The sequence below is a fragment of the Strix aluco genome, chromosome 6 (genome assembly GCF_031877795.1).
Source record: "Strix aluco isolate bStrAlu1 chromosome 6, bStrAlu1.hap1, whole genome shotgun sequence".
NCBI classification, from domain to species: domain Eukaryota; kingdom Metazoa; phylum Chordata; class Aves; order Strigiformes; family Strigidae; genus Strix; species Strix aluco.
In genome coordinates this window covers 31,566,992-31,592,527 of record NC_133936.1, presented here as the reverse complement: position 1 = coordinate 31,592,527, position 25,536 = coordinate 31,566,992, and the positions used below count along the sequence as shown (strand labels likewise).

General features: G+C 39.5%; 2 protein-coding genes across 7 annotated transcripts; one reads left to right on the top strand and one right to left on the bottom strand.

Moving 5' to 3' along the window:
* Window positions 1–5,312: 5,312 nt before the first annotated feature.
* Window positions 5,313–14,895, bottom strand: TYW5 (tRNA-yW synthesizing protein 5). Of its 4 annotated transcripts, none has more exons than XM_074829528.1 (8): window positions 14,627–14,889; window positions 13,544–13,698; window positions 10,489–10,558; window positions 9,576–9,620; window positions 8,919–9,056; window positions 7,936–8,023; window positions 7,319–7,435; window positions 5,313–5,690 (listed from the first exon to the last, which is right to left on the bottom strand). In XM_074829528.1, the coding sequence occupies exons 1-8, from the start codon at window positions 14,711–14,713 to the stop codon at window positions 5,434–5,436; spliced, it is 957 nt and encodes a 318-aa protein (XP_074685629.1). In that variant the 5' UTR covers window positions 14,714–14,889; the 3' UTR covers window positions 5,313–5,433. The 4 variants fall into 4 exon arrangements, with proteins under 4 accessions (XP_074685629.1, XP_074685631.1, XP_074685630.1 ...); XM_074829530.1 differs by lacking the exon at window positions 14,627–14,889 and adding an exon at window positions 14,388–14,493; XM_074829529.1 differs by lacking the exon at window positions 14,627–14,889 and adding an exon at window positions 13,992–14,372.
* MAIP1 (matrix AAA peptidase interacting protein 1) lies at window positions 14,814–23,909 on the top strand. Of its 3 annotated transcripts, XM_074829533.1 has the most exons (6): window positions 14,816–15,333; window positions 17,098–17,169; window positions 18,944–19,070; window positions 20,038–20,109; window positions 20,235–20,292; window positions 22,028–23,909. In XM_074829533.1, the coding sequence occupies exons 1-6, from the start codon at window positions 15,007–15,009 to the stop codon at window positions 22,104–22,106; spliced, it is 735 nt and encodes a 244-aa protein (XP_074685634.1). In that variant the 5' UTR covers window positions 14,816–15,006; the 3' UTR covers window positions 22,107–23,909. The 3 variants fall into 3 exon arrangements, with proteins under 3 accessions (XP_074685635.1, XP_074685634.1, XP_074685633.1); XM_074829534.1 differs by lacking the exon at window positions 20,038–20,109 and having other exon boundaries at window positions 14,814–15,333; XM_074829532.1 differs by lacking the exon at window positions 20,235–20,292 and having other exon boundaries at window positions 14,836–15,333; window positions 20,038–20,188.
* The last annotated feature ends 1,627 nt before the right edge of the window (window positions 23,910–25,536 follow it).

Here is a 25,536-nt window from a genome sequence, read left to right as displayed (position 1 = left end):
GGGTCTTATCAGTTAATATAAGAGAGAAGTTAAAGAACAGAAAAAATTTTGGAATGTGTGTGCTCTGCTGTGAGCCACATTTTTAGGTACATCACTGCCTAGTGGAATCCACAAACATGAATTGTGTGTCCGGTGTCCCTGTACAACACAAAAGCAAAGGCAGGTGTCTCAGACTGCAATCCACAACAGACAGCCTCTTCAAATCACCTTTGGAGTTACTTCTTCACAATCTTTTTAATCTTATATTGGAATCTCATTTCATTTTTGTAAGGATGGTAGATTAAAGAATAAAAAACCTATTTCTGATGCTCATAACCTGATGAAAATTTAGATACATTTAAATAGTGCTGATGGAGACCCTGGCTGGCTTTGTGTTGGTCTTACTGATCTCTTAACTCTGTTCAGATGCAAGGTGACTGTTTTTAACTCAAATATAATAACATGAAGTCATTAAGCCAGTAATGCAAGATCATGTAACACCTATGTGGCAGATGGGCACTGCTTCTCCCAGTGCCAGACACACTGTTCCTGACTAAATTCATTCCATCGGTATTAACAGCATAATTCACTTCTCCTGCTGACGAAAACCACTTGCACGGGATTAGCTGTTCCACATCACTGTAGAAGCCATGGAAAACTGATTCAGGCAGTCATTTTGCATATAGTGTAGTGTGGGTTATGAAGTAGTGATGGCTTTGTCCTCATTTCCTGTCATTAGGGCTTCATTACATGTTTCTAAGTGACCCAAAATTCCACTTAAGCAAATGACCAGAAAAGCATCTGGCAGAACAAAAGGGAAAAATGAATTCTTACCTGTTTTTTCTTCCTGTATATAAACATCTCATGTACTTGAAAATGAGCAGAATGCCATTACTTCAAGGTTCAGAATAAATTTTCCTTCTTTTAGTAAGCTTTCAGAGAGCACTTTCAGTCACGATTGTTAGTTTCCTTTGTTAAACTTGGCACTTCAGAGCTGAGTTGTTTCTAAAGAAAGCACTGCTACAAGACACAGAAAACAAGGGACATACCAGTGCTGAAGTGCAAAACAAGGCTCTTCACATTTCCCACACCAGTTAACCCTCTGAACAATACTCCTAAGCCTGGGTGTCAGATAAAGCTATTGCATCCCTTACAGGCTATCTGCATAGCTCTTCTTTCCCATGCCCCATCATGAGAAATACATTGATTTTGTGTGATGGAAGTTTTAAGCAATTCATATACTGCTTGACAGCTGAAGTATAAATGTTTTCATGGCAAAAATTGTCCGTTACTGCGATCTGTTTTATTATTGCAAGCGATAGCTTCTGAGCATTTTTGTATGAACAGAGCATCGCACATGGAGCTGTGCATTTTACATGGTTGAGCAGTTCTTTTAATGTTTTCAATCTGCTCTTAAAAATGTTGACTAGGAACAGATCTGAACAATTGGAAAGGAATTAATCTGCTCCTGTTGCTCTCAGGAATTACTACATACAGAGCTCAGAGTCTATCCCCACTGCTAGAGTCAAACCCAAACCAAAATAGGAGATTTTAACATGGTACTTTACCACAAACTTTGATAACTGTCCCCAAAAAAATCTGAATTTCATCTATCCTTCTAGTAACACCAGAATCTTTGGTTACTGAGTGATACTAACTTATAGAGAATCCCTTGTAAAAGTTACTGTTTCAGAACATGTATGTATCTTCAACACCTGTGTTGTCTGCATGGAAACATCTAAATGTCTCAGGTTTAGGAAGATACATTTTGGCTAGAGGAGAAAGAAGTACAGTATTTTTGAAGCTGTGAAGTAATGCATATTGGGATCACACCATATGTAATATAACCTCTACTGTGGAAAAATCATCCTCACATTAGTCAAGTTAGTAGTCCTGTTGTGAGAGTAACAGTGTGTATGAGACAAATAGTTTAATCCTGCATATTTAAAAAGGATTGCAAATATATTTCTGATCCTTCATGATCAAGTCAAACCCTTTCACATTAGGCATTTAACTTGATACTCATATTAAGAACCTAGACCCTGTGTAGCTCCTGGAGAGAAACATGTTCTGAAGTTAGGTACATCAAATCTTCAGCACATACATGATAGGCAGATTTTTAATGACATGTTTAAAGACAGTATTTTGACATCAGTTTTTTAAATTGATTCTTTCCACAGCAACAACATTAAGAAAGATGTATAAAACATTTATCTTCTGAAATTAGTCATCCTTTATATTTCATATGACGAACAATAAATAATTCTTTCCAGGTGTTGATTTGCAATGAACTTACATTTTAAAAGCCTCAGTCACCAAATTTTGAGAGTAATTGAAAGTTTGGGATAGGCCACATTTAAACTGCTGATTTCAGATACTGTCTATATTTAAGTATCATAATTCATCTTTCAGTCCTGGGCAGCCTGCATCACCTAACTCCTCTGTTGAATACACTGTTTGAAGTGGCTGTTTTGAATGCTTAAGATGGTCAGTGTTTATTTTTCTGATACCTGTTACCACAACTTCATCTGTTTTGTTGTGGCATGATCCCATTTTGCTCTAGGTCTCTAAAGGACAAACTTCCACAAAAAGTCAGTGACTCTAATTCATTGTGTTATTTCAGTAGTGTTTTTAAAGTGTGGCTACATGTATACTCTCACTGTGTTAGCTGGAAATTATTCCTTTAAGGCATTCATTCATCAGCCAGTTTCACACCATGTAGCACAGTGGTTAGAAAGCAGCAAGTAAATTTTTTTTTTTTTTTTTAACACAGTACCTTCAAGATTTTTATCACTAGTTACATCATGCTCAAATTAAGAAAATACATTTTTAAACTACTTGGTTTCTTTTATAACATTTCAGAACAAATGATTTATAGAAGTTACTAAATAAGAAATTGAAGAAACTGGTTCAAAATGAAAAAAGGGTAGCACTGGCAGAACAATTACTGTGCTGGTCTACATAGAATAGTTTTTATTGATCTTTCCTGAATATGCACTTACATCACATCTGATGGGGTTTACTGACAGTCTTAGAGAAATGAAAACCAAAGGGGTCATGGGAAGGGAAAGAAACACCCCACTATCATTGCAGAGATTTCTCACAGAATGCTGGAAGAGAAGCAGGAGCAGGGCTGGGTTATCCACCAGCTGATCAGGGTGAGATAACCTCATTTGCTGACATATAAAAATAAAGGTTTCATTTTAAAGTTGGTAGTGCAAAGAAATAGCTGCGCTTGCTATAGTACTTGACTCACATTTAATTCAGCATGACCCTCTTTTCCCAGCCAGATACACACTTTCCAATCCAAACTTCACACTAGCCTAAACAAGTGACTTACTGTAGCTTTCCTGCTGGGCTGCCTCAGCACTAATAACTGCAACTGAGGGATGCAAGGGTTTCATTTGGCTTAGGTGTTTAGATGAATAGTTTAATTGCCTCCCTTACAAAATACAGGGAGATTTAAAAATACTCAAAATGGCATTCTGAATACTTGTGGCTTGACAGATCTTATTTATGTTTTTTAGATACGTACTATCAAACAAGTATTATTGAAAATCTTAATTTCACCATTAGATGGCACAGCAGTGTGAATGCATTTGACCCACAGGATTTTACTCCTTTTACTTTCTCCTCTCCCCAAGAGCCCCAAATGGCTCCTATCCTCCCTCCGGAGCACTGCAGGCTCTTCTCACAAGCTGAGACAGAAGCAGATCGCTCATACACCGATTGCTGCTCCATGCTTTCCTTATTTATACTTGAGTGTTGAGGGGGCCTGAGAACACCAAGCTAGCACCTCTCTTTTGGGAATGAAGAATCAAGAAATGGCAGAATGAGGGATCAGCACAGTACTTCTCTGGACTAGCATATTGAGAAACTGCTGGTGGTTAAAGTGAGAGCTGTGCAGGCACAGTGCTGGAAAACAGCTTTGTCTAGCCCTGCAGGCTCTCTGAGCCTCTCCATTTAGTCCCAACACAAAGAATATGCTCTGTACACCTCTGCAATTCAAATGGGGCCCTCGACATTATCAGTCCAACAAAGTCAAAAGGCTTCCCCAGCCTAACAGACACAGAGATTCTGTCTCAGCAGTATGCACAAGCAATCCTTGTTCATTTTCAAACAAAAATTTTGGGAGACCTATTTGTGATCCCAAATTTAAATTCTACCCTCAGAACGTACAATGATGCCCATCAGGAGCGCTTGGCTGGTTCCATTCATGCCTATTCATTAAGATGGCCGGGTGCCCATTCACATGGTAGCAGACTTTTTTCACTGTATTGAACTGCCAAGAAGAACAGGTTTAGAAGAATAATCTGCACAGTGTTGCAATCTCCTGCTCTTCTGGAGAAAGTTTTTTCCAGCACTTTATTAACACTACATATCTATGTAGTCTAAGAGCTTTTGACAAGTTACAGTCCTCAAAAAACACTGCTAGAAGTAACAGACTGACCTAAGTCAGATAAATGGTGCATTCCTCAAACAGCACAAATAACAACATCAGAGGAATGTCAAAGGGACAATGACAACCTATCTTCTCGGTGAGATGCCCATCTTTATTTCACAAGGCCTCCGTAAGCACCACAATTGGCTGGAAAGTAACCACCTACAATGCCTGTACAACAGGCTCCATCCTAAAAGGTATGATGCCACCCCCTTTCATATAGTAACACAATGCATCTCAAATACTGCTCTCAATAGATTCTACATCTACTCCAGAACTATGAATTTCATTTCAAATTCTAGAACTGTAGCTGAATGGATTTGTGGGCACATTAGCTGCAAATGTTTCACAGCTGCAGAAACAGCAATGCTGCTCAACTGCACCGAGGCAGTGGCAAACGAGGTTTCCTGCACAATACATTATTCAGCTGGCAAAGGGGTAAACCATTTGCTGTCATGCTGCTGCACTATTCTAAGGTTAACCTTGCATGATTAGCTTTTGCTTTTTTCTCATGCCCACTCTCCATTTCACCACAAGGGGGAGCAGAAACTCCCCACACTTACTACCATGCTATTGCTCAAAAAGAAACCATGACTGTTACAACCACCACCAATGGCTTACTCGGACGTCTTCAGAAACCACTATGGCTTTCCTAAACTTTAATAAACGAGGTAGCATTCAGGAAAATGTGCAGTTACGTCTAAGCATGCATGCTGTCAGCTCAGCCCAGATACCAAAACTTTTGTTCAGAAAAATTTTAGAACAAAAGAGTTCTAAGTGCAGGCACTGCAAATGTATGCCTTATTGTAGAAAAGAGACCATCTCCACATCACACTGCATATAAAGAAAAACAAGAAAAAAATCTACAAAATAAACTTTTGTTACAGAAGAATGTTTATCAACATAGTTTTTATTTGTTACAGAAAGTGTATGTATGTACACATGGACAGTTTCCATATTAACATACAATTTTCTACTTTCACAGGAGCTTGCTGAATTAACAATGTGTTATTTTAACTATAATCATCCCTATAGGCTTTTTCTTGGATGCGTAACACCATTCTCCGAGCATAAAAATCCCTATATTCCTCAGGTAGTTCTTCAAGTGTTTTCAAGGCCCTGTCCAAGATCTGTATAGCTCTAGAGGCTGCCGTGGGATCTTTATTTCCGTAAGTGTCACTCTTATCATAGCACTCAGCAGGAAGGTGCTTCCAAAAGACATTCAGTGCCACTCCAAATTCCTCAGAAATTACATTGTGGAACCACAAAGCTGTAGAGAGAGGAATGTCTAAAATGAAAATTACTATCTGAAACTTCCACTTGACTCATAACAAGTGTCAGAATTGCCCAAACTAAATCTAGTTGAGGAAGAGCCTCAACAACTGTATTTTTTATCTATTTATAAACATTCATCCCTGAATACATCACATTGTACCAAATTTAAGAAGTTCTTAAAGACGTTTATGTTGATCCATAACTTCACACAAAGTAACAATTGGTGAAGTATAAAGAAATACTCAAATGTAAGCAAATGTGTAGGATGAATATAAGACACCTTCCCTGGTCACCTCACTCATCTCTGCTCTGAATGGAGATACCTGTTTCCATAGATTTAGTCCCTAACCTTGCACAGATTGTCCAAGCATTAACGTAAACCACCAGCATCAGCCAGGTCACCCATGCAAGTTGCTAATCTTTTCAGAGTAGAGTCATAAGGCTTTTCAATTGAATTATCATGGCTGTGGTAAGGAAGCAAAGACATTTTTGCCTTATCTAGTACATTTTAAAAGTAAGTTTAATATATTACCCTACTTAAATTTTAAGCGAAAAGACTGAATGCTGTACTTATTGCAGCTTAGTTGCATGTATGTGCGGAAGACATAGAAAAGCTTATTCTGAGAAATGAACAAGAAGTTTCTTTCAGGTTAGGAAGAGGGGCTGCTTCTACCTTCTCCATAATGACCACACGCATTTCTCAAAGAACATCTCCTTTGTTTCAATGATATGCATTACAGAATGCTGACAAAGCTAGCATCATTCTCTAGACTCAAAAATCCCTGTACTCCCCAATCATTCTTAAGAGTGCTGAGTGTCTGAAGTTGGGACCAGCACACCTACTGGCAAAGACAAACTAGTATCTGTACTACACAGAACGGAATGGAAATTATGTATGCTGACATTAGCAACAGCATGACATACCTTTCACTAACTATAACCAAAAGTTTCTTTAGAAAGAAACAAAAATTTTAAGTTCAAGATTAAATGAGTCCAAGGCTAAAAATCTATTTTAAAGCTTCCTAAAAACCTACTGCCTTCTTGTTTATATTGCCCAGATAATACGAAAAGAGAATAAGTGTCTGCCATAAGCTCATGATGAGTTAAAATAAAAAATTAGTAACAAGTAGGAGTAGCTCAACAGGAGTAATTCAAATGCCTTTCCCCGATCACCAGAATTTTGTCATCTCAGCCCAGGAAGCAGCTTTATATTTTCTGCTTGTGCAGAAAAATGATTAGGATTTGTCTTTCCATCCCCCAAAGGTGATTATACATTTCTAGAAGGTCCAATAACTCTACTATCTGTAATTCCCATCAAATCACATACCTCGCAGTTCTTAAGTGACAGAGCTACAGAAGAACAGAAATAGTACTTCACTCAAATTCCATCATTAGAAAACTCAGGTCACTGAAAGTAATTTCAGATTTCATAAATTGATTTTATAGTGCTAATCTATTAAGACACAAATTCAGAAGCATACAGTGCAATCCTGAGGGAAGGTAAGATTTGTAGGTAGATATAATACCTCTTATTAGACTAATTAGTACAGTTGGAAGAAGTGGACAAGTTTTGCCAATGTCTGTTTAAAAACACAACATGGTCAGGAACTATTTGTTACTAACCTGGAATAAATAATACATCTCCTGCTTCCAGAAAACATTGATAGCGCTTGGCTTTCACAAAAAGAGGATATTTCTCTAAGTCTGGGTTATCCACATCCAGCACCTCTGACTTAGTACCTAGGAAAGTGTTCAGAAGTAATGAATAAAGGTTCCTACTCTTCCAACAGTAACAAAGCATTATCACATTGCTGGAAATGGTAGTTCCTGAATCAAATTTAATACTGGTTCTGTAACTATTCTAAAAAACAGGGAAACCTGAAGGCACTCCTCATTTACTGAAGAGACATTTTCTCCTGTAACTGCAATCTTACTAACAGTAAAAGACACTTTCCCTGACATATAAAACACTATTTTGAATCTAGACAGGACACTGTACTCCTCTAATAGTGCTGAAAACAGAACCAGGCAAAGCTGCTATGCTCCTTTGCAAATTTCCTAACCTGCTCCACTAAAATGATTATCTTTGACTAAAGCAAACAGGGTCAGGGTAAGGGACCAAATGACTTCTTTTACATCAAGCCGCCTGTTAGTGATTTTCTTCTACATTGCAACATTTGTGAGCAGGAAAGGCAACTACGATCATCAAACTCTTAACTAGATATATATGACATGCATACCTGATAAATACAAATACGGTGCATCTCGAGGACTATACAAAAACACTCGTTTTTTCCCTGTTACTTGAATTAAGAAGTTATCCATTACCTGGAATAAGCATAGTAAGAGAGATGTCAGCCAAGAGTTAAGAATGAATACATAGCCTGCAACTAATCTAAAATATCATCAGCTTAAAAGAGGGAATTATTAAAACCTTCACATGTTAAGAATTAGCTAAAAGACCTTCCACATATAGTTAATCTAAAAAACTCAAGAATGTGAGTTACTTGACCCTTTAGCTGCACATTCTTGACAAATAGTGTATCTGGAAACACAATATTGCTTTCCAACAACTTTGTGTTTTTCCTTAAATAGGAATCAAGTTCTTCCATCTTAAAACACAGACATACCATAATTCAGACATATAAACCATCAAAATATAATACAAAATATATTTGGGATTCCTTTTCTTTTCCAGTGTTACCCCTACCTCATTTTGCCAACTTTCTATTGATAAAGGATTATTTTTCCTAATTATAATGCAAAAAAATATTTTTCTTATAAAGAAACATATTCAGAATTACACTGCACAATGTTAGAAGACAATCTTATTTGGAATTCACCACACTGCAGCAACAGACCACCACAATCATTGTACAATTACCAACAATCTGGCCATTAGATTAACAAAATTAAGGTAATCTTGAAGGTGAAAATATTGAAAGTTACTGTGTTTCAGATTTTTAACTGAAAAAAAAGGGGGGGCACAAAATCAAGCATCATCATTTAATCTTACAAGTATGGAATTAGACATAAAACCAGTAAGATACTATGCCCACACAATACATCTATTTAAAATTCACTGTACCACTGAATGTGATTCATTTCACTATTTCAAAATACATGAAGTTTGCCATTAACTGATCTTTATCAGAGATTTGCACCTTATTATCTCAACTCTGTAATGCCATGTGCAACATTTTATGCTAAATGCATTACCTACATCATAATGTGTCCATAACTGTAATCCAGCTGAGCTGATGCGGAAGACGCTAGAGAAAAACTGTTCCTTCTCAAAATACTCTGGAATCTGAACATCTTCTGCCAAAATAGGAAACTGCTTTCTGATATCTGCAATATCCTGAAGGAAAAAGGACATAACTCTTAGAGAACCATATATGCACATTAAAATAAGGGAGCACTTCTTCACTATCATTTCCCATCATATGAAACATGGGGCTAGGACTTCAGCATTGGTGAACAGCTGAAAATCACGATGCTTTTTTAGTGGTCACCCTTTCAGCATCGACTTGGTCAATGAAGAACAGCCAGATAGTTGCTTTGAACCATGGCTGCTAGAAATCACACTAAAGCAGCAAGAGATCATCCAAAATCCTTTCATATTAGTTTACCGCAAAAGCTAAAGAATAGGAGGTGAGGAATGTACTCTTTGGTGATCAGCTAAGCTCTTGTATAACAGCAACTATTTTAGACACTTAGATTTAAATATTCTGACCTAAATGCAGTCAGATTCACAGGCCAAGTGACCATAAACAAGGTGTATGCCTGTACTACGCAGCCAGAGGATGACAACAGGCTTTTAAAAATATTCCTAAACTGTGACTTTACAATATTAGAACTGTAATCTCAAATAACTCACCTTCCTAGCATCTTCACCCACTGATCGCAAATAGTACTTTTCATCCTGAAGAGACCACAAAAAGACAATTGTTTTGGTTTTTTAATAAGAATTACAAGCACACTTAAACAAAGAGCCTGTATTTTCTCATTAATCTAATGCAGGGCTCATTAAAATATGCTACAAATAAATGGCATTTACAAATTCAGCTACTTCATTATACTGCCTTTACTCTACTGCTCCCTGCTGTTCACCTCAAGAAACAGGAAAAATATGTTAACTGACAGAAGAGTAAAGTGGGGGGAGACTTGTCAACTGCTTCAGCATTGCTGTCACTGGATGGATTCAAAGCAAACACAGATTATAATTCAGAACACTGATGCAGGAAGCTATTTCAACTGGCTTCAAAACTTAGAGTACAAAAGGTGAAAAGCATGTCTGCATTCAAAACTGTTTGCTTCCTAATCACAGGTATCTGAAAAACCCTTAGTTTGAACACTGATACGTAAAGATAGCCACACATTTGCTGCTCACAAATTATGTTACAATAAATGTTTTTGTATTTTGATAGCAGATGTAATCAAACTCTAAAATACCTTCATGACATTTTCTTGCAAAACACGTAAATGATACAGCTCCTATTCTAAAGGAAGGTTTGATTTCTAATTTTTATGCTGGAATTTTTGCTCATGTATGCAGTTTTTGTTAACAGAAACAGGATGACTGAAGTTAACCACACTGTACACATGCAAAACAACTTCCGAGAAAAATTACTTCTCCCCACATTTTTTCCCTTGGCTCCAAGCCACACAAAACAGTTAAATCTAAGATCAAGTGCTTTACTGGAGTAAGACTTTAAATTACAATTCATCGTTTTCCCCCCATATACTGGCAAGATAACTGACAGAAGAAACTGTGACACTAAGGAAATTACCTCAGAAAGAAAGTACTCCTTGTGTTTGACTTCAGCTGCTCTTTGTACAAATACATCAAAAGGCAGAGTTCTGAAATATAAATATTTAAATTTATACAATGAATCAATGTAACAACACATGGTCTAAATGCCAGGTTTAAACTCATAAGCTCCCTTAACATATCTAGTATAACTGAAAATGCAATATGTTGCTCTTTTTTTTTTAATTTAACATGGTGACTAATCAGTGTTTGCAGTGGATGTCTGAAGAGTTCTACCAAGATAGAAATCTTACAAACATCTCTGCTTTAGTAAATTGTTCCAATGTATATCCAAACAGAATCATGTAATTGCTGAGGCTGCAAGGCACCTCTGGAGATCCTCCAGTCTAACCCCCTTGCCAAGAGCAGGGTCAACTACAGCAGATTGCCCAGGACAGCATCCAGTTGGGTTTTGCATATCTCCAAGGATGGAGATTCCATAACCTCTCTGGGCAACATGTTCCATTGTTCGATCACCCTCACTGTGAAAGGGTTGTTTTTTTAAAATAGTTTAACAGAATTTCCTGTATTTCAACTTGTGTCCATTGCCTCTTGTCCTGTCACCATGAATGATGAGAAGAATCCAGCTCCATCTTTACTCCCTCCACCAGCTATTTATATACACTTCACTAAGATCCCCTCTTGAGCTTAAGAGGTCTGAATAGTTTGAGTCACCATGCAAAAAATTTCTTCACACTCAAATTAGACTCAAACTGTGGCCAACACCTGACAATACTTGCATAGACTATTTCTCTACAGTGTGTCATTTTTAGGCTTGTTTATTGTACATTTTTAGAAATTTGCAGAAAAGCTCAGCATCAAGAAAACTACTGCAGTCATATACGTATGTTTATATCTGTGCATTTTCTGCTATGAATTTGTGCATGAACACAGATACCAATCTTTATTTGTAGATCTATAAAATTTATTTCAGTTATCTGTTGTCTTTTTTTAAATATGTGCCACCTCAGCTGAGCAGAACACATGAATCTTAGTATTTTCAAGTGGTTTTTTACAGTTTTCCTTGAATTTATTACACAAACTTCAGAAGATTCAAAAAGAATCACTGGGCATTAGAGCCTGTCCCTCTGAAGTCAATAAGTCTGTTACATGTTTATTTAAATAATGGGAGCTTTTCATAAGGATTACATATTTTGGCATCAGTTGATAGCTGAATGGCAAACCAAGAACAAATAGTAATAGGACATGTATTCATTGTTATGAATATTATGTTAGGAATTCAATGTTATGTTCATTCAACTCACCATCTCACATTGTCACTGGATAATGAATATGTTGCACGTAAACATCAGAGAAACCACCAAGTACCCAGGGTTATCCTCAAACAAAAATTTTCAGGATCGTGTTATCCCTTCTACCAGAATGTGACCTGTATCTGATAGTACTTAGACCACTTCTCTAAACATTTTAGGCTTGTTTTTAATAGTCAAATACAACAACCACTGAAGTCAATGGAAAAACAAACAAAACCCAACTGACTTGAGTTGAACTCTTCTATCACGCCCATTTACATTTGCTACTGAAGAAAGTGAGAGAGCAGCTCCATGACAGCTTAAACTGATGAATGCTGGTGCTGCTACAGCTCTGCCCTTCCAGTCTACCCTAATCACCCCATCTCCTCCCTTACACTAGCACTGGCACTCATTTGACCTCATGGTGAACCTGCTTGCAAAGCCCAAACAGCAGGAAAACATTCAGATTTCTGCAACACATCACAATGTGGCTGAATGAGTTCTAGAACCAACACAAAGGCAGGGGTAGGAGCGTGCAACTTACAATAGGACTGCAGTACTGGTCACATGCATCAGTTTAAACTCATGGAACAGCAGGTTAAGTCCTCAGTGTTTTTATAAGATCTACTTATTCTCCCTTCAGATTAGAATGGGGGACTTGCTGTGGAAAGGGTCAAAGTTTCCTGAATTTCAGGTGAAGTGGGTGAAAGTCCTAACACCTGTTATAATGAAGCATCATCAGAGCACCTCCATCTGGCTGGCTACAAACCTCGTAAAACTAGCATGCCAGATCAACTGTATGTCAATTCACAGTAACAGATATTCTAGTAAGAAACAAGATAGAGCAAGGAAAAGGAAATATGGAGATAAGGCAAAGTCATTCAAGTACAACCTAATTTCAAAGATTTAAAAATTCATTATGCAGTGAGCAGAATATAGCATGATTATAAGGTGTTTTTTCTTCTGAACAACAGGCTCCACTCAGAGACTTGTAGCTTGTTTACACTTATAGCATATGCTTCAACCTTCTTAAAGTTCACCAGACTGAACACATCTTGTTCCCACTTAGGGAAAACAAATGACAGCTAAAATAAAGGCATTCACCCTTGAAGAACACAGTGTCTTGAGATTAGATGAACTCTGAAGAAATATTCTGGCAACTACACGAGAGGAGATCAAGAGTCTATGTGACCCACATCAAGATTAAAGAGATGGTGAAATGTGTGATATCCAGTAGTTTGAACATTCTGAGAACTGCACTTGCTCACTTTGAAAGGAGATTGGTTTTAATTAGTAACATCCTTCTAGAGTGGAATAGCATGCCTGCCACATGCCAGCATTCAAAGAGGTTCAGAGACATGGTGAGTCAGAAACTAGCACTATTCAGTAACACTGAAAACACACCATATAATTAAAACAAAATAGCATATCACCTAATATCAAGGGGTTTTGGTTTGTTTTTTTTATCAATGCCAGCAAATGCCAGGCTTGAATTTCCTACAAGGGTGTTCTGTCAAAATATCTTTAAAACACTTCTTTATGCAATCACTTTTAAGGCGGTGTTTGGTCCCTCCTTTCACCCCTGTAGTATTCATTCAGGGTGCTGAGATATTTGTGGAATGAAAAGAGGAGGGGGAAATCAAGGACAGCACTTTGATATGTAATTTAAAGTTTTCACAAAGTATCTTCATATTCTCACCCTCAGCTTCAAACAGATGCACTGTATGTCTCAAAGTTACAAGCACATGCCCTTAAAATACAAGAGGCCTTGGAATTAAGTACCTATATACAAAGTTCTTACTGAGGAAATCCATCTGTGGCACTGCAGAAACATGAATCTTTACTTCTTTAGATCCTTCGGCTTGGCTCAAGTAATCTACTGTCCATTTGGTTGTGCAAGTGCCCAGTTCCATTCCTTTCAGCACTACCGGCTTTCTCTAAGGAACAAAAAAACCAAACAAACAAAAAAATCAATGGTGAAATGATCATAGCATCTCATGGAAAAAAATCGGAATTAGTTTTTCAAACTAAGTACACGCAAACAAGTCAGTTGAATACTGGGACCCACTACACAAAGTCACAACTAATCTGTTCACAAACAATGTGAATCAGAATGCTGAATGTTGAAACAAAATACAGTAAATCAAGGGCCTGTTTCTCTATTTACTATATCCTCTTTCCTAGTGGGGTAAGAAGACTACGGAGAGGCAAAAACAATTTTAACACTCACTTTGTGCTGGGGCCACTGAGGAATCTAGCCAGACTAAGGACTAGCTTTAGTCATTCTAGCCAGAGCTTGGCAGAAAACAGCCAAAAGACCATACAGTTAAGGTGTAGCCTGTGAGCTATGGTGCTGCTGTAGATTCTCATGAAGGCAGCTCTTTCCACCTGTAGTAAGGCCCCTCGATGCTGATCACCACAAACAGGTTTGATCCAGCGCACACAAAAATCAGTAGAAAGACACTTTTGCTTTGAATTGGGATCTTGGAGAAAAAGGAAGCAGCGATGACAAAGCAACAAAACCATCACTGTCAAAGAAAATGAACTCGCAGAGAAATCAGCTGTCAGAGCTTTTCAGCAGCTCAGAAGGGATCTGCCTGTGGGAGCTCCTTGCTCCCAAACTCACATTCAACTTAATGGATCACGGCGTCTCTTAGGAAACACGTAAAACCTAAACCTGGGGTTTGTCCGCGCTACATCTGCCAGGTGAGGAGGCGCCGCGGAAAATCCGCTGTCCTCCCCCGTCCCCCCGTCAGCCCCAGCCCCAGCCCGGGCCAGGCCGGGCCCGCGGCGGCTGGAGCTCCCCCTCTCCGGAGCGGCCGCGGGCGGCTCGGGCGCGCCCAGGCGCGAGTAGCAGAGCCGCACCCGGGGGTAGATGTCGCGCAGGAACTGCTCCCGCGTGACCCCGGCCACCCGCGCCACCGGCACCACCGGCTGCTCCCGCCGCTCCATGGCCGTCGCCGCGCCGGCGGCCCGCGTCCGTCTCCCACCGCTCCCCCCGGAAAGAAGCGCTCGCGCACAAGCGTTCCGCGCCTCCTCCCGCTGGGCGAGGGCCGGGAACCAGCAGATTCCTCCCGTCTCCGGGCGGCGATTTCCGCGGTGACCGCTCGCTCCTCGGAGCCGCCGGCCACCCGGACCTTCACCGCCTCCGGAGGACGCCCCGCCGCGAGGGAACCGCCGGGGGCGGCGGCTGTTTCCCGCGGAGCGGGAATTGCGGCCGGAGGGGGCGGGGGACAGCGGCCATCATGGCGCTGCGCGGGGCTCCCGCCCGCTGCCGCTGGCTCGCCCGGGCGCTGGCGGCGCCGGGGGCGGCCCGGGTCCTGCCGCCGCCACTGCTGCCCGCCGCTGCCTCGGCCCTGCCGCTGGCCGGGCTGCGCCCGCTGCGGCCCGCCGCGCGGTTCGCCAGCACCGCCGGGCAGGGTCCGGAGGCCGAGGGCCCGCAGCGGCGGGTGGTGGTGGTGAGGATCACCAGCCCCTTCGCCTGGCTCCGCACCCGCTTCTATTACCTCCTCATCCGCCTCTACTTCGACCCGGAGTTCCGCATCGAGGAGTTCACGCGGGGCGCCAAGCAGGTGAGCGCACGAGGGGCGCCGGGGCTCGCCCGGCCCGGGGCCTCAGGGGGACGGGCCCGGCCCCAGCCTGAGGGAAAGGGTGTCCGGGCCGTGCTGGCTGCGGCCCAGCCCGCCGGCGGCTCCCGGGGCGGCCCCGCTGAGCCTCCCGAGGGCACTGCTGGTGCCCCGGTGTCGTTTCACCCGCGGGCGCTGGAGCGCCCGTCCGCTCTCGTGTGTGAGATAGATAGAGTGTCCCATGTTTGGCGCCAAGTACCTCACTGCTGGGGGAGCAAGGACAGCCCGAGGTGTGCTTCTCTCCAGGCTTGTCTTGTTTTGTCTTCCCAGATTCCAGAATTAAAATGAGCTGAGTTAGCCATCCCCCGAAGTACCATGAAGGAAGGTGCTTCCAGATGTTTTAGAAAGTTTAAGGGGAAATGTATCTCCTCTTAGCTGGTTTTCCTAAAATGACAATGCTTAGGCATGGAGCTGGTGCATATATTTGTTTCTCTAAATTTATGAACCCCATAAGCTTTGTCAACAAAATGTGTCAGAGGTAGTGATCTCAAAGCTAATCATGTAAAAATTACAGAGTTACCTGCTGTGAAACTTCAGTTATCGTATTTAATTTTAAAAAACAGACAAAAAACCAGCTCAAAACACACCAGGTGATAGGGAACATGTAGGAGTCTGGGCTGCGCTGGGAGAAAGTTAGTGCAGACAGAAGAATGCAAGGACGAAGACAAGGCTGGCAAAAACACACAAGATAGCAGATAAGTGAGAAACACCTGTGGTCAGCAAAAGCACACAAGTCTGAGCAAAACAGGGTATGAGATAAGGGAGTTTTGGCTTTACGTGCTAATTGCAATTAACCAATGCAAATGCTTGTAGAGGCACGTGAACAGCGCGTGTAGATGACCTGTAGCCTATTAGAAGATAGATGAGTGCGTGTACGGAACTTAGTAGAGTATAAATGTAACCAGAAAAGGAATAGTAGATATCAATAATAAAAAAGATGGACGACCTGATCATCACATTGGTGTTGCGTCGTTTCTGTTCCCGCATGGAGAAATAAGGACCCCGGCTAATGGTGACCCCGACAGGGACAGAATGTTACAATGCTTAAGATCAACTCAAGACCAAAAACCATACACTGAATTAGTTGCCATGCGTGCAGAACCACCTATTTTACCTTGCTCTGTTTTTTTTGGTTTTACGTGCTGTAGAGTCCTAAACACTGTGCATTTCACCAGTACACTATTTGAATATGTAGAGGCATTAATGTATGTATATATACCTAAAAAATGAGAGGAAAAGGGGAGTTGAGTTTCCTGAAGTTTAGAGACCAAACTAAATTTATAAAGAAATTTTATAAACTGAAGCTTCTGTTTTGACTGAAACCAGGAGATGAGCTGGGAAAAGGGGCAGGGGAACAAAATATTTAGAGGGAAAGACATAGACTGTTTGAATTATCAAAAAGAGAGTAAAACCAACTTATATAGATTACTGTAATGCTTATTTTTTTTTAGTAAGCTGTGCATTCGTTTGCCTGTTATCAAAAGGTTTGATACTTTAAATGAGAGACTGAAAAGAAACCTTATATTTTTACCCATTCATGGAATTGCTTTTTTAATGCTGGAGGGCTTCCATTTGGATGGTGATACACAGCAACCACTGAAGTCTTAAATCAAGGAACATTTGGGTAGCTTGTCACATAATGATGGATTTGTCTGAAAAATAAGCCAACCTAGTGTTATTTGTTCATGTATTTCTCTTTTTTTTTGGTAGGCCTTTTCTGTTGTTTCAAAGCTGCTGTCTCAGCGAAAACTTGACCTCCTGCATGAACTTGTATCAGCAGAGGTAAATGCTTTCCATCTCTTACTCTAGCAATTGATTTTGCCATTATGAAGCAACATGCATTCAGCCTGACAGTATCTACAAATACTGCCAGTATGGTTTAATTTGGGAAAAACAGCATAATGTGGTACAGGGTAATTGTTTGTCCTGCTTATGCTTTTTTTATGTTTAATTTCAAGGCATGAAACTTGAAGTTACTGTATTTTAAAAATATATTTATTCTTGCCCTTGAGCATAAGGACCAATTGCTAAAAAGATTGCTGGTGTACCAGAAAGGATTGAAAGGCGGTGGGTTCTGGATGGCAGGCGGAACTGTATACCTCCGTTGGTGTAGGCAGATAGCTGACACTTTCGGTCTGTGCACCAGAATTCAGATGAAGAAAGGAACTGGTTTGTGCTCATCCCTGCTGCACTAATACATTTCCACCCCCGAGCAGGTCATAGAGCCTATTGCTGGTTTGGCTGCAAGACCTCAGGCTTGTGTCATGGTCTCAGGGATATGGCTGCCCTGGCTAGTAAACGGTGTGTTCTGTGTTTTTATGAATTTTTAATTGCTGAAGTTATCTTGGCCTTCCCAGGGGACGGAGGTAGCAGATGCATCAGAGTCAAGTGGAGGAGATACTTCAGGTCTCTGTCTGCCTTGTTGTTACTGGATGTCAGCTTGGCCTGCCCTATTGCCACCCATGCCTTTGCAGCAAAAATTTTGGTGCTGTTCTAGTGCATCCCCACAGGACAATCTTGCCTCCTCTCTCTGAGCAGAGATAGCAATAAAATGTGAGTTTGTTTCTTATAGTTGTTTTGAAAGAGCATCTCCACTTCCTCTGCTCATCTTAAATTCTTCAGGTGACCAGGTCAAACACTGATCCAGAGACCTCATGTAACCTGAGCATGCAGTGGATGAGGCTGTGATACCACACTACTTTGTTGTTGCTTTGGCCAGTGAATTTTATACCTGCAAAATGTACTAGAAACCGATGTCTTCTAGTGAAGATCACCTCTTGCTTCCATGCCACTTCTGGATTTCTTATTCAAAAATGGCAACTCAAGTTAGGCTAAAAACTTAGTATGAGTTAAAAATAAGTGCTGCACAGATTCATCCTTTCTTCTGACATGTCTTTCTCATGTGGTGTTTGAGGTGATGCCTCTGTTCAGTTTGTGCACTACACCTTTATTCTACTTAACACAGCTGTTTAGGTCTTAGGGCACTCAAATACTATGGATGAGAATGCGGTATGGAACTTAAGTCCCAGAGCAATGATTTTTTCAGTCTTTTCTGATTTGCAAGTGTGTAAACTTTTTCTAATGGGAATGTGGATCACCAAATGGCAAAGATAAACTTAGTGGTAATGGAACTGATTTTCAAAGAAATTTGTGAAAGATGACTAAGAAATAATTGAATCAAAAGCTAAGGAGTATATACATAGCAAGAAATGAGCAGTGAGAAGGCAGAGTGTAAGTATGATTGTGGAAGCAAGCTTAACTGGTATTTTCAGGGCTTACGTGCCTTGCTGTGCAACTTCTATTTTGACAGTACCTCTTCTAAACATTTTTTAAAATACTTGGCTTTCATTGATTTGAGCAGTAGTAAACGGATCTTCTTTAATATCACTGAATTAGGGTTTGGCAGTGCCCAAACTTCCCAGTGCTTTTTCAGTTCCGCTGTTGTATATGTTGTACAAATGTTTTAGTGATATAGCTAATTTTATTAACTGCAGTAGAAAAGATTGTTACTTCAATTTCCTAATGAAAAACTAAGTGACATTTTTTCTGAATTTAGGTACTTCAGGTGCTGAAGGAAAAGATTTCTTTGCTCCCTGACAACCACAGGGATGCTTTAGCAGCTGACATGGATGCAATCATGTACTCAACAGAAGGAGATGTTCGCATTTACTATGATGATGATGGTATGTTTAGAATTCTAAAACATTTCAGCAGTAGACAGTCTTATTTCCTGGTTTTGCTATTAAGCAGGCGTTCTCCGTACAGATGTGTGTTTGAGTACTGTTTCTCATTCCTTGTTTTTCTGTTTACAGTTCATCTTTATATAATTCCCTGATTTCCTTTTAGACCGGAGAGATTAGTGTTGATAAATCAGTTTTGACTTCTCTTTAGATTTGGCTCATTCCTCTTCTTTTGTAATTTCAGATTTTTACATTATTAGTCCTTAGCAATCTCAAAAACAATTATTCTACTATATGCAGAAAGCTGTTTGCCTCAGCAATGACAATACATCTTCCAAGAAGAATAGTGAAGGCTGGATAATGATATAAATTTTGCTGTCTTCACTTTTATTCTGTTTTCATGGAATATACATTGTTCGAGAAGTTCTTGATTACTTATTTTTTTAAACTAGTGATGAGCTCAAGCAAGTTTTTCTTTTGGTTGAATACCAGCATTATGTGCTCAGTTCACTATCAGACACAGTTGAGATAGTTTATAATCTAACCATGGGTATTCCAAAGAGCATTCCAAATTTTCAGACCCAGTGAGCTTTTTTCCTGTTTTGAGAGATAGGGATTTTTTTTTTTCCTCTTCGATTGCTCCTGAGTTTCAGCTACTCTACATACTTCCATAGTATCAGTAGTTGGCTTTGGACCTTGTGAATCTTTTTTTTCCATACAGTTTGATTATGTACAATGTCATGCAACACTCATGATAAAATACATACCTTTCTACAGAGTGTATTTTAATTGTTGCTAAACAGCATGACTATGGCTTTAAATAGCTTTATTGTTCATTATTCTATCATTCATTCTTTATGACTGAAGTGAGCTGCCCTTCCAGGGTCTCAGTAGAATATATGCTAGGTAGGAAATAGGAGTATTTGGCCAATGAGAAACATGAGATCTATCTTATGCTTTATTTCCACAGGAAGAAAGTTTGTTAGCATCCTGATGCGTTTCTGGTATCTGAATGGTGCTAACCTACCTGATGAAGTACCAGGTGAAACCAAAGTTTTCCAGATTGTGTTTGGTGATGAAAGCACAAAAGAAAAAAGACATCTTTTAACAGCAAACTATGAGTAAGTTTACTTGTCCTTTTTTTTTTCCTCCATGTGCATGGGCTAGCTGTGTGGAAAGCAGTTTGGGAACTGAAAGCAGTCACACTGTGCCAGTGCAGAACATGGTATGTTTTAATTTACCTTGATTCTAATCTAAATTAGTTCTCATCCAGCTTTCCAGTTTTGAGTCTAGGGCCAAATTTTTTAAATACCACTTAGAGTCATTATGTTATTACCTTGCTTCTGAGATGACATTAATGGGAACTCTTTCTCTGTCAGGAAGAGCACTGGCTGGAGCATTGAATGAGATTTCTGATCCTTTTCTATACTGCTCCTGCAGCTTTCAGGAAACAGGCCAATATAGTTCTTGTTTCCCATTTCTTGTAGCACAACTAACAGCAATGCAGTCAAGCCAAGCAGTCAAGTGTGGTGCTGTTGCCTTGTCACTTACCACACAGAAGTCAGAACTGCAGTTAGCTGAAAAAGTAGCTCACGAAAGAGGAAATTATTTAACCAAATGCTTTCTGCAGAAAGGCAGAACAAAGCAAGCATCACCTGGTGTTCAGATAATTCATGCCACTCTGATCCAAGCCCTCAAAGCATACATTAGGTAGATGGATTTTCATAGGAATGCTTGTAAATAATGTCTGTGTTAGTGTACTGATGTCAGAGTAGTGCAGAAATATCTGCACAGTTGGCAAAATGTAGTGAAAATAACATCCTCCAAAGTTGGGAAAAGAGAGTTTTTGTGTGAGAAATGTAATATAATCAATGACTTCTACACTCACGTTTGAAATGGAGAGACTACGTGGTCTGGTTGATGAGGAGCTCTGAAACAAAGGAAACACTCTGAGGACACCAGTGGTTTTTGCCTGGATGGATTTTTGTGGATCCATCCCTTAAGTGAATTCAGCATCTTCCTTAGTGTTGGAGGCTTCTGAGGCTCCATTAACGTCAAAAGCCTCCCTTTAAAGCCCTAAATATCTTCCTAATCCCCAGCAGAGAGGTCTTTGCAATTATGTGTTTCTTCTGCTATCTACAGTGCTAACCTAAACTCAAATGGGCAAAAAGACTGCAGGCCTTGGAAGCCTAATATTAAGTATTTGGGTGTCTGGAGAAAACAGTTTCCAGGAATGGATTTGCATGTAATTGCAGAGCAGTGAGGTTCTACTGCTCTTGTCCACAATGTGCAGGTTACTTGGGAGTGTGAATATTCAGCTTGAAGCTCAGACTTATCTTTAGATGACAAGCAGTCAAAACTGACATGCTCAGGGAGGAAGGCTTTAATGACTACAAAAGGAAGAGGAAGACTGTTTTGAAAATAGGGGGGGATGTTTGCATTTTCCTATCAAAAACTGCAGAATTTTATGTCAGGGAGATTCAGTACTACTGCTAGCTTGATCTTGGATGTATTTCTGAAAATATATTACTTCTTAAAGTATAGTTCAGTAAAAATGAAAATTTTCAGGTAGAATGTATAGCACGTGATTTCCCTTTACAATGCAGTTACCATTGCATTAAATGAAACCCTTTATTTAGAGATGAAGATTTGCCACAAAGCTATATTCATAGTTACTGCTATGAAAACTGAGTGCTTTCTTGATATCAGGGTCTTTACTGTTGCTGCTTGATCCTGTCTGTGGGATCTGAACCAAAACTCTGCAGTCAATGCACTTTGTTTCTTACTATAGAATTAATTTTGATGTTCCATTTTGGGACATAAGCATCAGAATCTAAGGAGCTTTTACAGGGATAACTTTGAAGTAAAATATTTCTTCATGATTTCTTGTTGGTATTAGTAGTTCTTTAAGGATCAAGTAAATTTTAACAACTCTTCACTTACTGTCTTTCCTTTTCCAGGTTCCAAAGGGAGTTTACAGAAGGAGCAAAACCAGACTGGACAATTACACGGATTGAACACCCAAGGCTATTAGAATAAATGCCTTCTACAGTCTTTTTATGTACCATTGTACATGTTCTGATGTAACAAATATCAGGCTCTTTTTGGTCTCTTTTTTTTTTTTTTTTTTCTTCCTTCTCCTCCAAAAGAGGAATGAATTTTGTATGTTTGATTTTCCAGAATTGTTTCTGAAATTTACACTGTGCTGCAGCATTGCAATAAAGCCTTTTCCCTGGAACAGGCTAGTACAAGTTTAATTGGTACTAATGCTCATCCAAGGCATTTACACAACGCAGTTTCATGCAGGCTGGTATTACGGGTATGTCGACTTCTTACGTTCTGAGAAGAAATGGTACCACTTGAAGATAACGCTTTCATGGCTGGCGGCCCTTCTGAGTTATTTTCCTATGTTTCTTTTTTTCCTAGGGACTGTACAATATATAGCTGAATAGTACGCAAGACGAAATAGAGGTAGATGAACTTCTTAGATTGTCTAGCCTCAGCAGTTCATTTTGAGGTAATCTTGCTTTTGAATATATTTAGGATTAAGAAGGTTAGAGCCAATATCAGTATTTGGTATAGGATTGGAGTAAGAAAAAACTTTTAGCATTGCACTGGGAAAATGGATCAAAGACATATTTACATGTATTTTGAAAAATGAAAACAACATTCCCTTCAATTCACTAACATACAGACAATTGCAAGTTTAGAAGTTTATGAAAGAAAAATCAGTCAAAACAATGAATTTAAAAGAGGACCTAACAGTGAAGCTAAATGACGTCCTCTGTTTGAAATGCTTGTTGAAGAAATGAGCAAATCATTAAAATTAGATATTGCAACTGAAAAATTTCCCAATTCTCAGATTATCTCTGTTTTGGGAACATGAGAGTCCTGGTGTAAGTAGCTTGAGGTTTTTATATGCAGATCAACAGGAGATCATTATAACAGGGTTTTTTATCCCCTAGCTCAACTTTACAGTTAACTTTCTACCTGGGCATGTTGTAGAGATTCGTGCAGTGTTTTGGAAGTGTAAAGTATAATTACTGTGATTCACAGTAGTTGTGATTGAAAGGTATAAATTACGTTTTCTGTAGTTCAGCTCTTCTGATGCAGTGATTTAATGAGAAGAATGTTTAAAGCTTATCAACATGTTTTTTATGTCAAATCTTGGCAAAATAATTAAGGTATTTTGTTCTGCCTTAGCAGCAGCAGCCTGGCCTTATAATGGAGAATTTGTGATTTGTCCTCTGGACAAAGTTCAGTGATGACAGAGAGCCTTGTCTTCCGGGAAGATTTTAAAATTATATATAGCCATTTTGTATGCAGTCAATCTGGAAAAGTTGGAGGCAAAGTGAAAAATGTTTATTATTCTGTGGGCCATGTGCTGGAATGATGCTAAATGGTAGTATGTCCAGTTTGAATGATGCGCTGCAAGAAGCTGCAATCAGATGTAGGACATAATAACAGGAGAAACAAGCAGAACACTAGTGAGGTGTGCAGATGCACTTCTAAAAAAAGTCATTATTATGGAGCAAAAGAAGACAAAAGCCAGTGAAGCCATCTATATTCAGGAGTGTTTGCTTTCACATTTATGTAACAGAGGTCTATCTAGAAATGCTGGCGTATCTTCATTTTTAATTTGGATTACTTTATTAGTATATTTTTTGTTTGGTTAGATATATCAAAATGGGAGTCTCTGTCATGACTGATGAGGGATTACCCTTTTACTAGTGAGTACTCCATTTTTGGAAGCAAAGGCAGAGTTAGACCCTTCTGTATGACTAATAATGAAAAATTTTTTTTGTTTTATTCGCAATAAAATTGTGACTTGATATGAACATACTCAAAATTGATGATAACACGGTTTTTCTGAAAAAAAAAAGATGTAATTGGAAATTTACATGCACTATTTTATTCTTTCAGAGTTGTGTTTGTCTTGGGGGTTGGGGGGGGAAGCAGCAGTTGGATGTTTAGGTTTTTTTCCTCTCTAATCTTCATTTTAAAAATTATGCTGGAGACTACAAATCTCCATCAGATGCAGAACTACCCATGGACTTATTGCACCATAAATAAATCAGAAAGGCACATAAATTACTAAGCTTACTGTACTGAAAAGTAGTTTACTTTCACAGTGAATAAAACCAGTGTAATTAAACTGGATTTACAGTCTTAATATTGGCTTCAGAAAAAAACCGCCACAACCCCCACACTCCATCCCAATCCCCCCCACACAAAACAACCCGAAACCTAACTTGGAAGGAATGGACAAATGTACATCTTAAAGAAGTTTACAGGAAGCTTTGACTCCTTTTTACTTGCCATCCATAAATTTTCTGTCATAAATCTGATCATCATAGCAATTAATCAGACTGAAGTGAATGTCGGTGAAGGGCATTTGTCATCTTATGGCATCCACGTTTTCTCTTGTGGAAATACTTTTCTTCCATGTCACTTGTTCAGGCAAAACAGGAACTTCTGGTTTCTACCTTTCCAGCCAAAAGTATCTACCCAAACCTCCCATTATTTAAGATAAGAAACGTATTTAGTGTCTTCAAGCTAGCTCCTAGTGATTACATTTCTATATACTATCAAGGTTGTCCCAAATTCTCGTGGCAAAAATAATGAGTAAAGGGTTATGTTTGCTTCATCTTGATCTAAGACAAAGACAGAAGAGAATATTGTCTTGTCATTTGGGGATTTCTAGTGCTGCCATTCAAACACCTTACTCTAAAAATCATAATACCAACTTAAGCATTACAGAATTTTAAAAGAGCTAAAGTGTTTTATTACAAACATCTTCATGATTTGGGAACAGTAGAACAATGTGGGGATCTCTGTGTTACAGCATGCTAGTGCTCCCAGATTCTCTTGCTGATTTGTCTCAGACATCACCTTAGAAATCAGTGTGTAAAGACTGGGGTGTGCTTTATTTCCCATCTCCTTGCCTGACTTCCATTGCTGCTGTTTTAAGTTGAGGGACAAGTACAATTGTAATTACAGTGTACAGCCTGTAAATCCCCATACATACCCATCTAAAATATTTGCAGTTTTAGCCTGCAAACTTCTTCATTCAGACCCCAGTAATTCTTGAGAACAACGTTACCAGGTTTGGTAGTCATTTTCAGGGTAAAATTCATATCTCTATTAGCAACGCTGACATTTCTGATTCATTTTACACAGAACAATGAGGTCACAAGGTGGGACTACACTTGAACTGGAGATGAAGATTCAAAGTACCACATTCTTCTCCCTTGGGCGAAGTCACATTTCTTTAAGTTCATGTGGAGTTTGGGAAGCCTTTATTTATTTATTTGTTCATCTGAAACTCTGGTCATGTTTACTAATTACTGACAGCTGCTTGGCACAATTTCAATGCATGTGTCTTAAGTCTCGACAAGCACTAATTAAATCTGGTCAACAAAAACCCCATTAATTTGCACACCCCACTCACCAGTAGATGGCCTTGGTC

Coding starts and splice junctions, on each gene's coding strand:
- TYW5 (XM_074829528.1), bottom strand. CDS start 14,713: ATGGAGCGGCGGGAGCAGCCGGTGGTGCCGGTGGCGCGGGTGGCCGGG. Junction 13,699..14,626: donor TGCGCGACATCTACCCCCGG/GTGCGGCTCTGC, acceptor TTTGTTCCTTAG/AGAAAGCCGGTAGTGCTGAA. Junction 8,024..8,918: donor AGTTATGGACACATTATGAT/GTAGGTAATGCA, acceptor TGCTTATTCCAG/GTAATGGATAACTTCTTAAT.
- MAIP1 (XM_074829532.1), top strand. CDS start 15,007: ATGGCGCTGCGCGGGGCTCCCGCCCGCTGCCGCTGGCTCGCCCGGGCG. Junction 17,170..18,943: donor ATGAACTTGTATCAGCAGAG/GTAAATGCTTTC, acceptor TTCTGAATTTAG/GTACTTCAGGTGCTGAAGGA. Junction 19,071..20,037: donor CATTTACTATGATGATGATG/GTATGTTTAGAA, acceptor TTATTTCCACAG/GAAGAAAGTTTGTTAGCATC.